This window comes from Zingiber officinale, chromosome 7A (assembly GCF_018446385.1).
Source record: "Zingiber officinale cultivar Zhangliang chromosome 7A, Zo_v1.1, whole genome shotgun sequence".
NCBI classification, from domain to species: Eukaryota; Viridiplantae; Streptophyta; class Magnoliopsida; order Zingiberales; family Zingiberaceae; genus Zingiber; species Zingiber officinale.
This window is the reverse complement of record NC_055998.1, coordinates 110602397-110614730: the sequence shown is the minus strand read 5'-3', so window position 1 is coordinate 110614730 and position 12334 is coordinate 110602397. Positions and strand designations below refer to the sequence as shown.

Here is a 12334-nt window from a genome sequence, read left to right as displayed (position 1 = left end):
TTATATTGAGAGTCTTGTAGGGCTTCTCCGCCTTCGGTAGTTACCGAAAAGGAGTGTTTACATAGTGGAGGTGTGTGTGTGCTTGGATCCTTGGATTAGTCACCTCTTGTGAGGTGGATACCAAGTAAAATCCATTTGTTAGCGTTGTATGCATTTGTTTCTTTGTATTTCCACTGCACATCTTTGAAGAAACAAGCAACGAAGCACGCGACGAGCTATTCACCCCCCCTCTAGCTACTTTTCGGTTCTCAACAGTTGACATGGAAGATAATGTGGAAAAAGACCAAGTTCAACTCTATGATGTGAATGAGGATAAGGATAAGTCAGATAATGTGGATAAAGATAAGGCTTTATCCAGATATGGTTTGATCCAAATAAAAGTTGATTTAGATAAGGATCTGATCTAACTCTATAAAAGGAGACGAAGACTCTACATTCAAGGACAACACTTCTTTCATTATACTCTCTATCTCTACGCTCAGACAAACATACTATGAACCTTTATGACTAAGGAAGCTCTAGGAGGTGTGCACTGCACTCAAGACTTCTGGATCGACCGCAATATTTGTTTGTATTTACTTTACAAGTTATGCTTGTTGGAGCAATCAGTGTAACCCTAAGTTTTGATGTTTAGGTGAATATTTAAATTAGATTTATTGTTGTATTTGATATGTCTTGAGTATGAAGGTACAACAAGAAAAGTCTAAGTGAGATCTTGGCAAAGGCAAAGTCCAAGGGTGAGTCTTGGTGGTGTAAGTCTATGTGTGTAGTCTTGGCAACGTAAGTCCAAGTGTGGCTTGACAAGGATGAAGACCAAGGCTGAAGGAAGCTCTTGAAGGCAAGTTGTGAAAGATAGGGAGGTATCTAAGGGGAGCAAGGCTGATGAAGGAGAGTATAAGGTAAGGTCATGAGCATAAGTGAGCATGCTCTCACACTTCTAGACTCTCGTCCTAGTGCGAGTTATAAGTGAGCATGCTCTCACACCTCCAGACTCTCGCCCCAGTGCGAGTTATAAGTGAGCTTGCTCTCACACCTCTAGACTCTTGTCCTAGTGCGAGTTATAAATGAGCATGCTCTCACGCCTCCAGACTCTCGCCCTAGTGCGAGTTATAAGTGAGCTTACTCTCACGACCAACGACCTCTCGGTCGGCCTTCTAGACTCTTGCTCTAGTGCGAGTTATAAGTGATCTTTCTCTCACGACCAATGACCTCTCAGTCGGGCTTCCAGACTCTCACCCTAGTGCAAGTTATAAGTGAACTTGCTCTCACGACCAACGACCTCTCGGTCGGGCTTCCAGAATCTTGCCACAGTGCGAGTTATAAGTGAGCATGCTCTCATGCCTCCAGATTCTCTCTCTAGTGCGAGTTATAAGTGAGCTTGATATCACACCTCCAGACTCTTACCCCAGAGTGAGTTATAAGTGAGTATGCTCTCACGATTTCAGACTCTCGCCCCAGTGCGAGTTATAAGTGAGCTTGCTCTTATGCTTCCAGACTCTCATCCCAGTGCGAGTTATAAGTGAGCATGCTCTCACGCTTCTAGACTCTCGCTCTAGTGCGAGTTATAAGTGAGCTTGCTCTCATGACCAACGACCTCTCTGTCGAGCTTCCAGACTCTCGCCCTAGTGCGAGTTATAGTGAGCATGGTCTCACGCTTCCAAACTCTCACCCCAGTGCGAGTTATAAGTGAGCTTACTCTCACAACCAACAACCTCTCAGTCGAGCTTCCAGACTCTCATCCCAGTGTGAGTTATAAGTGAGCTTACTCTCACGACCAATGACCTCTCAGTCGGGCTTCCAGAGTCTCGCCCCAGTGCGAGTTATAAGTGAGCATGTTCTCACGCCTCCAAACTTTCGCCCCAGTGTGAGTTATAAGTGAGCATGCTCTCACACCTCCAAACTCTCGCCCTAGTGCGAGTTATAAGTGAGCATGCTCTCACACCTCCAAACTCTCGCCCTAGTGCGAGTTATAAGTGAGCTTGTTCTCACACCTCTAAACTCTCACCCTAGTGCAAGTTATAAGTGAGCATGCTCTCACGCTTCCAAACTCTCGCCTTAGTGCGAGTTATAAGTGAGCTTACTATCACGCTTCCAGACTCTCACCCCAGTGCGAGTTATAAGTGAGTATGCTCTCACACTCTCGCCCCAGTGCGAGTTATAAGTGAGCTTACTCTCACAACCAATAACCTCTCAGTCGGGCTTCCAGACTCTCACCCCAGTGTGAGTTATAAGTGAGTTTACTCTCATGACCAACGACCTCTCGGTCGGGCTTTCAAACTCTCGCCCCAAGGCGAGTTATAAGTGAGATTGTTCTCATGCCTCTAGACCTCGCTCCAGTGCGAGTTACAAGTGAGCCTGCTCTCATGACCAATGATCCCTCAAGTAGGATTTCAAACTCTTGTCCTTGCATCTTAGCTTGCGCTATAAACTAGCACACTACCACGCTTAGTAACTCACGGGTAAGCCTTTTACACTCTTATTCCCAAGCGGGTTATCAACAAACAAAGAAGTACTAGGGAAAAAGGAAAAAGGAAAAAGGAAAAAGGAAAAAGGAAAAAGGAAAAAAGAAACAAAGACTGAGGTCCGACCAGATTTGCATTTATTCAAACAGGTTATGGTAGAATAAGTAAATCAGAGTCTGAGTCTAGTTAGTCGGACCTGAGCCTCCTTCGACTAGACTTGGGGGAGGCTTGTGATACTATGCATAATGGTAGGGTCCGATAAGGTTGGGTAATCAAAAGTCAAGAGGATGTGACAGTCAGAAGTCAAGGGGACGTAGCAGTCAGAAGTCAAGAGGACGTGACAGTCAGAAGTCAAGGGAGCATAACAGTCAGAAGTCAAGGGGATGAGGTAGTCAACAGGTATGGAAAGAGAATATAGGACCGTGTGACGACGTCAGTAACATGATTCCCGGTCGGGTTCTCACAGACCAGGACTTCAGATCTGAGACACCTTGGTCTAAGACCTAGTAGGCAGTCGAGGTGATACCTGACCTGGATCTGACTGGTCGGGTTCTCACGGCCTGGTTGTATCTAGGCCTAGTTCTCTTAGTAAGCTAACTCCTGGACAGCTAACTCTCGGTCGGCTCTTAGACGATCTCTCCACGACTCCTGCCCCCCCCCCCCCAACGTTTAGATAAGGTGTTATACCCGACTGATCATCTCGAGTTGCCTTATTCATACCCGACTAGGACAGAAGGCGCTACATGACAACAAGGTCAGGGAATCGTAACCGTCTGTCAAAGAATAACTACTGAGTGTCAGGAAATATTCCAACAGTCTGCGATCATCTGCGAATAGAACCTTCCTTCAACCTACAGGAGGATATCACATGTTCTCCATCACCCGACAAGACCTGACATCTGACATTCTCTGACATCGGCTAGCCTCCAGAGGTACACACTGTCATCTAAAAAGGGAGATCCTCTTCCTTGCGCAGGTACGCTCTCTTGCACATTCGCACTTGTCTTCTACTTTCTTTCTCCTTCGTACACTATTCTCCTCGGGAAAAAGTACCTGATTTGAGCGTCAGAGGGGCTGCTCCGGGGACTTTTTCCCTGGTTTATGGCCTCTAATGCCCATGTGTTTGTCTGACTATGCGCAGAGCCCAAGTACCGCCGGCTCATTCATCGTCGTCTGTCAGCACCACGTGGGAGTCCGTTTTTGGAAGCGCATACAAGAAAGGTGTCTCAGTCGCCCCTCCATCAACGTCAGTAACAACTCATCCGGCCTTCATCTGACTCAGATTCCGGACGGGATCATGGATAAAGGATAGGGATAAAGGTTTAGTAGATAAAAATCTAGACTAAGTCCTAAAGCCTCCACCTTATATAAAACCCTCACCTAGAACACCACTTGTTTTTCTTGTTGTCGCCATCCCTAAGGAGATTTCCCCACCCTTTGTTTCTCCACCGGTGCTAGAGTTTCAAGGGAAGACAAGGAGTAATAGCTAAGTACTTAAGGCATGTTCTCAACTATGTTATTATTTTATTTAGCTTCTATGTCTTGTGAAGTTTCAGATTTATAGTTGTTGGGTTTGGTTCTATTGTGGTGTAAATTAACCTCAATAGGTGAACGAATTTCACTTCGGTATCTTCTGTTAAATGTAGAAAATTTAGTTAGCTTTCATTATAAATTTACAGAACCCTTTTTGGATTAAATATGAATTTTATATGATTTTTATACCACTGACTAACGAATCTGGAATTATGGTGTGACCCTACTGCTTTTGGTTATGTTGTGATGTAAATCAGCCTTAATGGGTGAACGAATTTCACTTCAGTGTCTTCTGTTGAATGTATAAAATTTAGTTATCTTTCATTTCCAATTTACAGAACTTTTTTTGGACCAAAGATGAATTTCATATGATTTTTATACCACTGACTGATGAATCTGAAATTATGTTGTAACTCTGCTACTTTTGGTTCTATTGTGGTATAAATTAGCCTAAATAAGTGAATGAATTTCACTTTAGCGTCTTGTTGAAATGTAGGAAATTTAGTTAACTTTCATTGCCAATTTACAAAACCCTTTTCAGATCAAATATAAATTTCATACGATTTTTATACCATTGACTGACGAATCTGGAATTATGTTGTGACCCTGTTGCTTTTGGTGTTGTTGTAGTGTAAATCATCCTTAATGGGTGAATGAATTTCACTTTGATGTCTTCTGTTGAAATGTAGGAAATTTAGTTAACTTTCATTTCCAATTTACAGAACCCTTTTCAGACCAAAGATGAATTTCATATGATTTTTATACTACTGACTGACAAATCTAGAATTATGCTGTGACCCTACTACTTTTGGTTTTGTTGTGGTATAAATTAGCCTCAATAGATGAATGAATTTCACTTTGGTGTCTTCTGTTAAAATGTAATAAATTTAGTTATCTTTCATTTCCAATTCACATAACCCTTTTCGGATCAAAGATAAATTTCATATGATTTTTATACCACTAACTGATGAATCTGGAATTATGTTGTGCCATTGCTACTTTTGGTTCTGTTGTAGTGAGTTTTAAATTCTGTTTTAGAACTTTAGTCATCATGATCTTGCTCAATGAGTTTTTTCATATTTTATTAATTATATACCCTTAGGAACTAGAGAACTATGTATGCTCAAAATAAGTTATAGACCTTGCAAGTTTCGGACATGATAAATGTAGGTTTAAATTCTATTTTAAGAGTTATGAATATGAATGTTGCATTATAATTTGGGGACATGCTTCTAGTTGCTTTCCATTAGAAGATAGGAAACTTTCCTATGCTCAAATCACCTTACAAAACTAGTAATTTCAGTTTACTAAGAGTAGTTTTTAAATTCTGTTTTCAAGGTCATATTCATCATGATGTCGCCCTACGATTTCTTCATATTTTCTCATATCATGTTTTATGTTAGTTCCTCAGGTTCATGTATATTTAGGTACCTTAAATGAGTTCACGATTTTGATTTATGTTCTACTTATCATGATGACTATGTATCTATGCTACATCTAGGTTTCAGATCTCTGGATTAGGTAAGTTCAAGTTGTTTCTTGCTCCACATCATGATAGTTTAGTAGGATATATGTAAAATTGCATGCTTGCGTCTAAGATCATGTTCATGTTCTTCTTATGTCTTATTATGATACCTTAATATGATCTAGGTTTAGGTGGATGTTATGTTTCCTTTTTCATCTTATCATGATAATGAAAATTACTCAATGAGAATACTGTGAGGGAAAAGGTCCTAGAGGGAGCCCGTTTATGGGAAAACGCCCTAGAGGGAGCCCAATATCGAGTAAGTTGAATGTAACAAAGTAATAATAATAATGATAAAGATGAAGATACCATGAGGGAAAAGGCCCCAGAGGGAGCCCATTTACGGGAAAAGGCTCTAGAGGTAGCCCAATATCAGGTAAGTCGACTGTGACAAAATGATGAGGATTTGATGGGAATACTATGAGGGAAAATGCCTCAAAAGGATCCCGTTTACGGGACAAGGCCCTAGAGGGAGCCCAATATCAATTTCCATGTTAGGCTATGAATTAGTTAGGTTCATGATATGCTAAGTTCAGATTCATGTTATGCTATGAATATGTTAAGTTCATGATAGGCTATGTATAAGTTCATGTTATGCTACAAATATGTTAATTTCATGATATGCTATATATAAGTTCATGTTATGTTATGAATACATTAAGTCCATGATATGCTATGAATATATTAGGTTCATGATATGCTATAAATATGTTAAATTCATGATATGTTATGTCCATGCTCATGTATGCTCATGTATATGCTCATGATCAAGTCTATCATTATGCTTAGGTAATTTACCATGCTTAGGTTTATGCTTTCATACTTATGTCGATGTCTATGCTTACGTTCATAGTATGCTAGTAGGAGATCCCAAGTTACCTTGTATGTGGTTTCCCTTAGTACACTAGATTATAGTCGTTAACTAATGCATAACACCGTTTTGAACATGCTGAGTCTCTCGACTCACAGATTATAATTTTTCTTCTCAGACAATGAGGCGAATGTGACAGGAGGCATTGACCAGTGAGCCAGCTCGGAATAAGGGCAGTACAACTCGAAGACCATCCAGTTTAAAAATTTCGCATTTAGTTATATTTTATTTCAAACTATCTATGTAATTTTATTTGAACTAAGAAATCGTTATGAAAGTATGAGTAAGTGACGGTCGTAGTTTATGTATTATTATAAAAAAATAAAAAAAAAACTAGGGGCGTTATAGTGGGATTCTAGTAAGAAGTCGAGATATTTGATTCCTGATAGGTTGAAATCACGATGTGTGATTTTGGTAGGAGGTTGGGATGTTCGATTCATAATTGACGAAGTCTAGATATGAGATTCTGGCAGGAGCTCGGGATGTTCGATTTTTAATGGGTTGAAGTCCGAATGTGTGATTCTAGTAGGAGGTCAGGATATTCGATTCCCGATTAGTAAAGTCCGAATGTGTGATTCTGATAGGAAGATTCGGTGGGTCAGATTGGACATCAAGGAAGTAACTTGACATTTGGTAAGTGGAGGAAAGTCACTGAAGGAGAGTGACTCAGTGAGAACGTGCCCTGTTTGAGGGGACAGTAGGCATCAATCCAGTTTAGGTCCATTTTAGATCCCTAAACTGAGACCTTGATTAGTTCCTAGTCTTAGAAGGACATAAACTAATTATTATTGTTATTTTTATTATTGTGCTAACTTTATTTTGTAAGTTATATATTTTGTATTGGACTAATATATTTTGTAAGGTAAAAAGGAGTACAAAGTATCTCGGGTGAATAGTGCCCGAGGCGCCTTTCAAGCAATGGAAGGCGCTTTGAGTTGGGTGATGGAAGGTGCCTTTGAGAACTTGGAAGGCACCTTCAATCGGATAATACAGAAGACTTTGGCAACCATAATAAGCTGAAATTGGGGGATAATTTTTACGGTTGAAGGCACCTTCAGTGCTATGGAAGGCACCTTCACTACTCAATAAAAGGAGGTTTCTCCCAAGGCTTTTACACAACTCAAGTACTGTTCTTCTACAGTCTTTTGTGCATCCATTCGACGCTCTAATCACTCTTCTTCATAATGCTACTCCGCTATGACAATACTGAGTTCGTGAGAAGCCGTCCAACATCTAACTTGATCCAAAAACTACAAGTGTTGGGTGACAAAGTTTCATTTTGTACTTAATTGTTGCATAAAGAAAAGTGTAACTTGTTACACTTTTCCAATCCTAATTTTGTACTCGATCCCCTCTTCTGGTGGTTCTGGAAGAGGTATTTAGTGGATTACCCGTCGATAGGTCCACAGAACCGAGGTCTTGGAGTATGAGCCGGCAAAGGCTTCGAACCTAGTAAAATCAATCAAGTTCACGTACTTGTGTTCTTTTTCTGTGTTTAATTCCGCTGCGCACTATATTTTTAAAAAGAAGAAAAAGATAAGTTTTTTAAAAAATCACGTGATTCACCCCCCTTCTCTCATGTGCGTCTCGATCCAACAATATGTATATTATATTTACTGTTGCGGTTTTATATTTGGTTGTTGTAAATATGATGTAGACTCCATTTGGAGTCATGAGGTTGAATCATGATTTACCACTACAGTTTAACATAAAATTTTGGTAAATATGATTTGAATATGCTTTGAGTCATAAGGACTTTTGAAAATGGACATGTGCATATCACATTTTATGTTATTTTCATACTATATATCTACATTTGACTTATGTCGTTAATGATATTAGTACTATAATTACTATTGAGTCTTGTTATTGTTATAGTAACTCTGACTTCTTTAGTCATGTACTGATTGATTTAACGAACTAGATTAGTTAAAGAGGTATTTAACTCATAAATTTTGGCATGTTGAGCTCAATTAAGGGGTTGTGTGGTGTATAAAGAATCAAGCAAAGTCCAAGTGGGAAATTGTAAGATTAAGTCATGGATGAACTAAATCCAATTAAGTCCACGTAAGTGAACTTAATCCTTATAAGATGAGCTTACACTTGATTAATATACATACAACTAATTATGATTGAGGCAACTAAACTCTAATGATGTGATCTAATTCTTGATTGCATATAAAGGCGGTTTAGATTAAATGAATGCTGATTAAATATTTTGATTCATTAACATTGATGGGATATTAATTATGGATGAGTTTTATGATAAATAGTCCTTATAGATTGGGATGGGTATATAAAGGAAGAGATATTATTCATTTAGGGCATGATGAATTGTGTTCTCTTATCTTATGTTTGCTTCTTTTTCTCCATTGAGAAGGACATTGGATTGCCGACTCAATCTTATGGAAGACGTCCGTTGCATTTGTAGGATCTCCGGTGACAAGTAAAAAGCAATGATCTTGTGATGGATTCAGATCAACTCTTCACTAGGTGTTATTTTGATTTTAATATTACTTTAGAGATTGATGACGACTAAATTTTGGTGTAGATGCATCATTTAATTCACTAATGTATCAGCATGTTAACATTGCATATCTTGCTAGGATTGTTGGACCAGAATATGCTCTTGTAGGTATGACCTGCTAATTTAGAGCAGATTAGCATGAGTTGTGGAGGTGTGGATTGAGGAGCTGCATAGGGATTGTGGGTCCTACTTGATTATAGCTTATAACTGCAATGGTTGTTGCAGATAGGAATAAGGAGCTCGAGAAATCAAGCTCAATAGAGGGGAGCAGAGGAGCTCATAGGGTAGAATTCGGGAATCTCGAAATAGAAAACTTGGAGAGCTCAAAGTGAAGAGCTCGTAGGGGAGAATTCGGGAAGCTTGAAATAGAGAACTTGGAGAGCTCAGAGTGAAGAGCTCGTGGAGCTAGGAATATAGAACTCCAAGAGCTCATCCTTAGCACGACTTGTGAATCTCCATACATAGCAATGTGTTGACCAGCAGAAGAGGTCAATAGTTGACCTTCTAGGAGAGGTCAACCAGTTGACCTTCTAGAAGAGGTCAATCGATCTACTAGCCTACCGACTTCCCGTGAGAGTTCGATCCTCTTCTAGAATTTTGTATGTATTGCTAGATTGATATAGGTACAGTTTGCTAAGCTAGGGTAGGATTAATATTGTAAATGATGAGTTTGGGAGGATAATAATAATATATGGATACGGATTCAAATCTAATGACAGAGTCAGTCCGAGTGATTTACTTGGACTATATGCCACGAGTGTCAATGCCGACGTCGATATCGACGCCAACACCCGAGTTAATTTTCTCTTTCTCTTTTATTTTTCTCTTTTTTCGCCAATAAAATTGACTTTTTTTTTCTTCTCACAGTTGTTGGACACCAGGGCTACCGCCCGGATAGGAATGTACCTGGCTCGTACAAATCATAGCTGATGTTAATAAACAAAGATTTACCATATAAATATTATTCAGTTGGTATAATTGTTTATATTTATTTTTATAAGTACTGGTGTCCCTAGATTACTATATTTGTGGGATATTTTTCATAAACTCTAAAAGAACAACTTATATAAATATGCTTACCGTAATAAAGGAAACGACTATTTCCTCTGCTTTATTTTTCTACATATTACACTAGTACTGAAAACAATCAAAAGATTAAGCATTTAGAGTTCTACTTGAAAAGGTTGCATCATTAATCCTAACATATCTTTTTCAGAACTGGGAAGGACGTTATATATAAATATAATTAAGGCCTCTTAGAGTACCTCAACTTTCGTCCACATTTTTCCTTTTTGAATTTTAGTAATTCGATATGATATATAGATCAGTTGGCGGTTTGATCCAGAGGCGGCCGCGGTGATATCAGCCGTGGGCTCATCACGGTGCTGCTGTTGAACTCCGGAGGCACGCTCAAGCGCCGCGACGGACGCCACCTCTTCTTGTTGCTCTTTATCGTTCGAGGTTTATCACTCGCCGTCCGCTGCACGAACCTCCTGATTCTCTCCAGCGCGGCGTCCATGGTCTCCTCATCCATGTTTGCGAAGCACACCCTGAACCACCCAGGCTCCGAGCAGTGGAATGACGACCCCGGCGATATGTTGAGCTTAACATCATAGATAATCACCCGCCAAAGCTCCAGCTCTGCCGCCACCGTCTCCGCTTTCAACATCCACTGCAAGTTCATCCAGCAAAACAGCCCCGCGCTGCCGTCCAAGCAATGTATCCCGACCTCGCTCAGCCCCGCCGTGAAACGCTGGTGCTGAAGACGCAGCCGCCGCTTGTTCTCTGCCAAGAGATTGGTCGTGAAGTGGTCGTCGCGCAGCATGTTGGCCAGCAGCCTCTGCGTCTGAGTGGACACCAGCCCGAAGCTGGACATCCTGCGAGCGCATCGGACAACCGCGTCGTTAAAGGAGTAGATGATCCCCACGCGGAATCCAGGGACGCCCAGGTCCTTGGACAAGCTGTAGGCGATGTGGAACAGGGCCCTGTCGCAATGGGGGGAGACTTCGTCGAGGATCGCAGCCACGCTGACGTATTCGGGCTCGCCGAAGACGGTCCCAGAGAAGACCTCGTCGCAGATCAAGTGGATTCTCTTCTCGCAGGCGAAGCTGACGAGAGTTCGCAGTGTCTTGGTGTCCATGACGGTGCCCAGGGGATTGGAAGGGTTGGTTACCAGGATTCCCTTGACGGTAATTCTGGAGTTACGCGCGTCCTGGAAGGCATTTACCAGCGCAGTTTTAGTGATCTTGAAGTTGTTGGAGCTGTCACAGTGAATGGGAAGGAGCTTCACTCCCGTCCTCCATTGGAAGTCTCGATCGAATCTGGAAAGAAAGACGTTAATTAATTAACTAATGTCAGATAAAATGGCCGGCAATATCTAAGAGAAAATTTGGATCGATCTGTGCATGCACGCACGCCGGATAATATGGTGTCGGAACGAGGAAAGCTTGGCCAGGGTTAGCGAGACAAAATGCAAGCGTTTCTTGTGCTCCGGTGGCTCCGCCGCTCATTACGATGCGGTCCGGGTCAAATTTAACTTTTCCACCTCTCACTTTCTCCATAAACAAAGCGATCGCCTGAGCATTAGCGAGGAACAATTAAATGTGGCAATTTTTTTCGATAGGAGTTTAATTAAATACCTCTCTGAAATTTTGTAGGCCGTGATAGTCCTGGAAATTGGCAATGTCTTTGAAATCCGACACTCCCTCCTTCGTGCAGATTGACGCCTGTGGGTTCTTCTTAATCCATTCTTGAATCAACTCGAGGCAGAGCTGAAAATTTTAATTATATGAAACTAATTGAGTGCTCAGACACATGCATATATATAAGAAGAGTCGTGCATGCATGATATCTAAATATACTCCACTATTGAGCCAATTAACCTGGTTTTCTGCGAGTCCCATTTGGATGACTCCGTTGGAGTTTTTGGTCGAGTGGAAAGGGTCTTCATCGTACGCTTTCCATCCATCAAAGTAGCAGGAGTTCTCTCCATGGCCATCACATGTTGCCATCCTCGAGAGGACCTGGTAGTCCGAGCTCACCTCATCATGAACTTCCATTGGCAATTAATTAATTAACTAAGTATTGCCTTAGTCGTACTTGACAAGGGAGATGGATAATTAGTACTTTAGTCCTCATCATGATTTTATAGCCAACTGAAACCATTCAACTTCTGATATATTGTGTCCGGGCCGGCGCTCGTGAGTTCAAAAATCACGTGTAGCCTCCATAAATTCTATGTTTAATAAACCAAGAATTCTACTCGATTACCATATCGAAATTGAATCGTCTTCAAAGAAATTAAAGTGAAGCTGAAGCAGCGAAGCTTCGCTGAAAGGTGGTAGGTTTGAGGCGTAATGATGATCGATCGAGAGGTCACCTTAGAGCATGCGAAATCAGAGTTACGTAGCCTTTTC

The 12334-nt window shown here is 40.9% G+C and overlaps 1 protein-coding gene across 1 annotated transcript; it reads right to left on the bottom strand.

Annotated features, from left to right (window-relative positions):
• Positions 1–10242: 10242 nt before the first annotated feature.
• LOC121999605 (1-aminocyclopropane-1-carboxylate synthase-like) lies at positions 10243–11977 on the bottom strand. Its single transcript, XM_042554264.1, has 4 exons — positions 11801–11977; positions 11558–11689; positions 11334–11494; positions 10243–11239 (listed from the first exon to the last, which is right to left on the bottom strand). The coding sequence occupies exons 1-4, from the start codon at positions 11975–11977 to the stop codon at positions 10243–10245; spliced, it is 1467 nt and encodes a 488-aa protein (XP_042410198.1).
• Positions 11978–12334: the final 357 nt, after the last annotated feature.

Coding starts and splice junctions, on each gene's coding strand:
- LOC121999605 (XM_042554264.1), bottom strand. CDS start 11,977: ATGGAAGTTCATGATGAGGTGAGCTCGGACTACCAGGTCCTCTCGAGG. Junction 11,690..11,800: donor TGGGACTCGCAGAAAACCAG/GTTAATTGGCTC, acceptor TAAAATTTTCAG/CTCTGCCTCGAGTTGATTCA. Junction 11,240..11,333: donor CCGACACCATATTATCCGGC/GTGCGTGCATGC, acceptor CTTTCTTTCCAG/ATTCGATCGAGACTTCCAAT.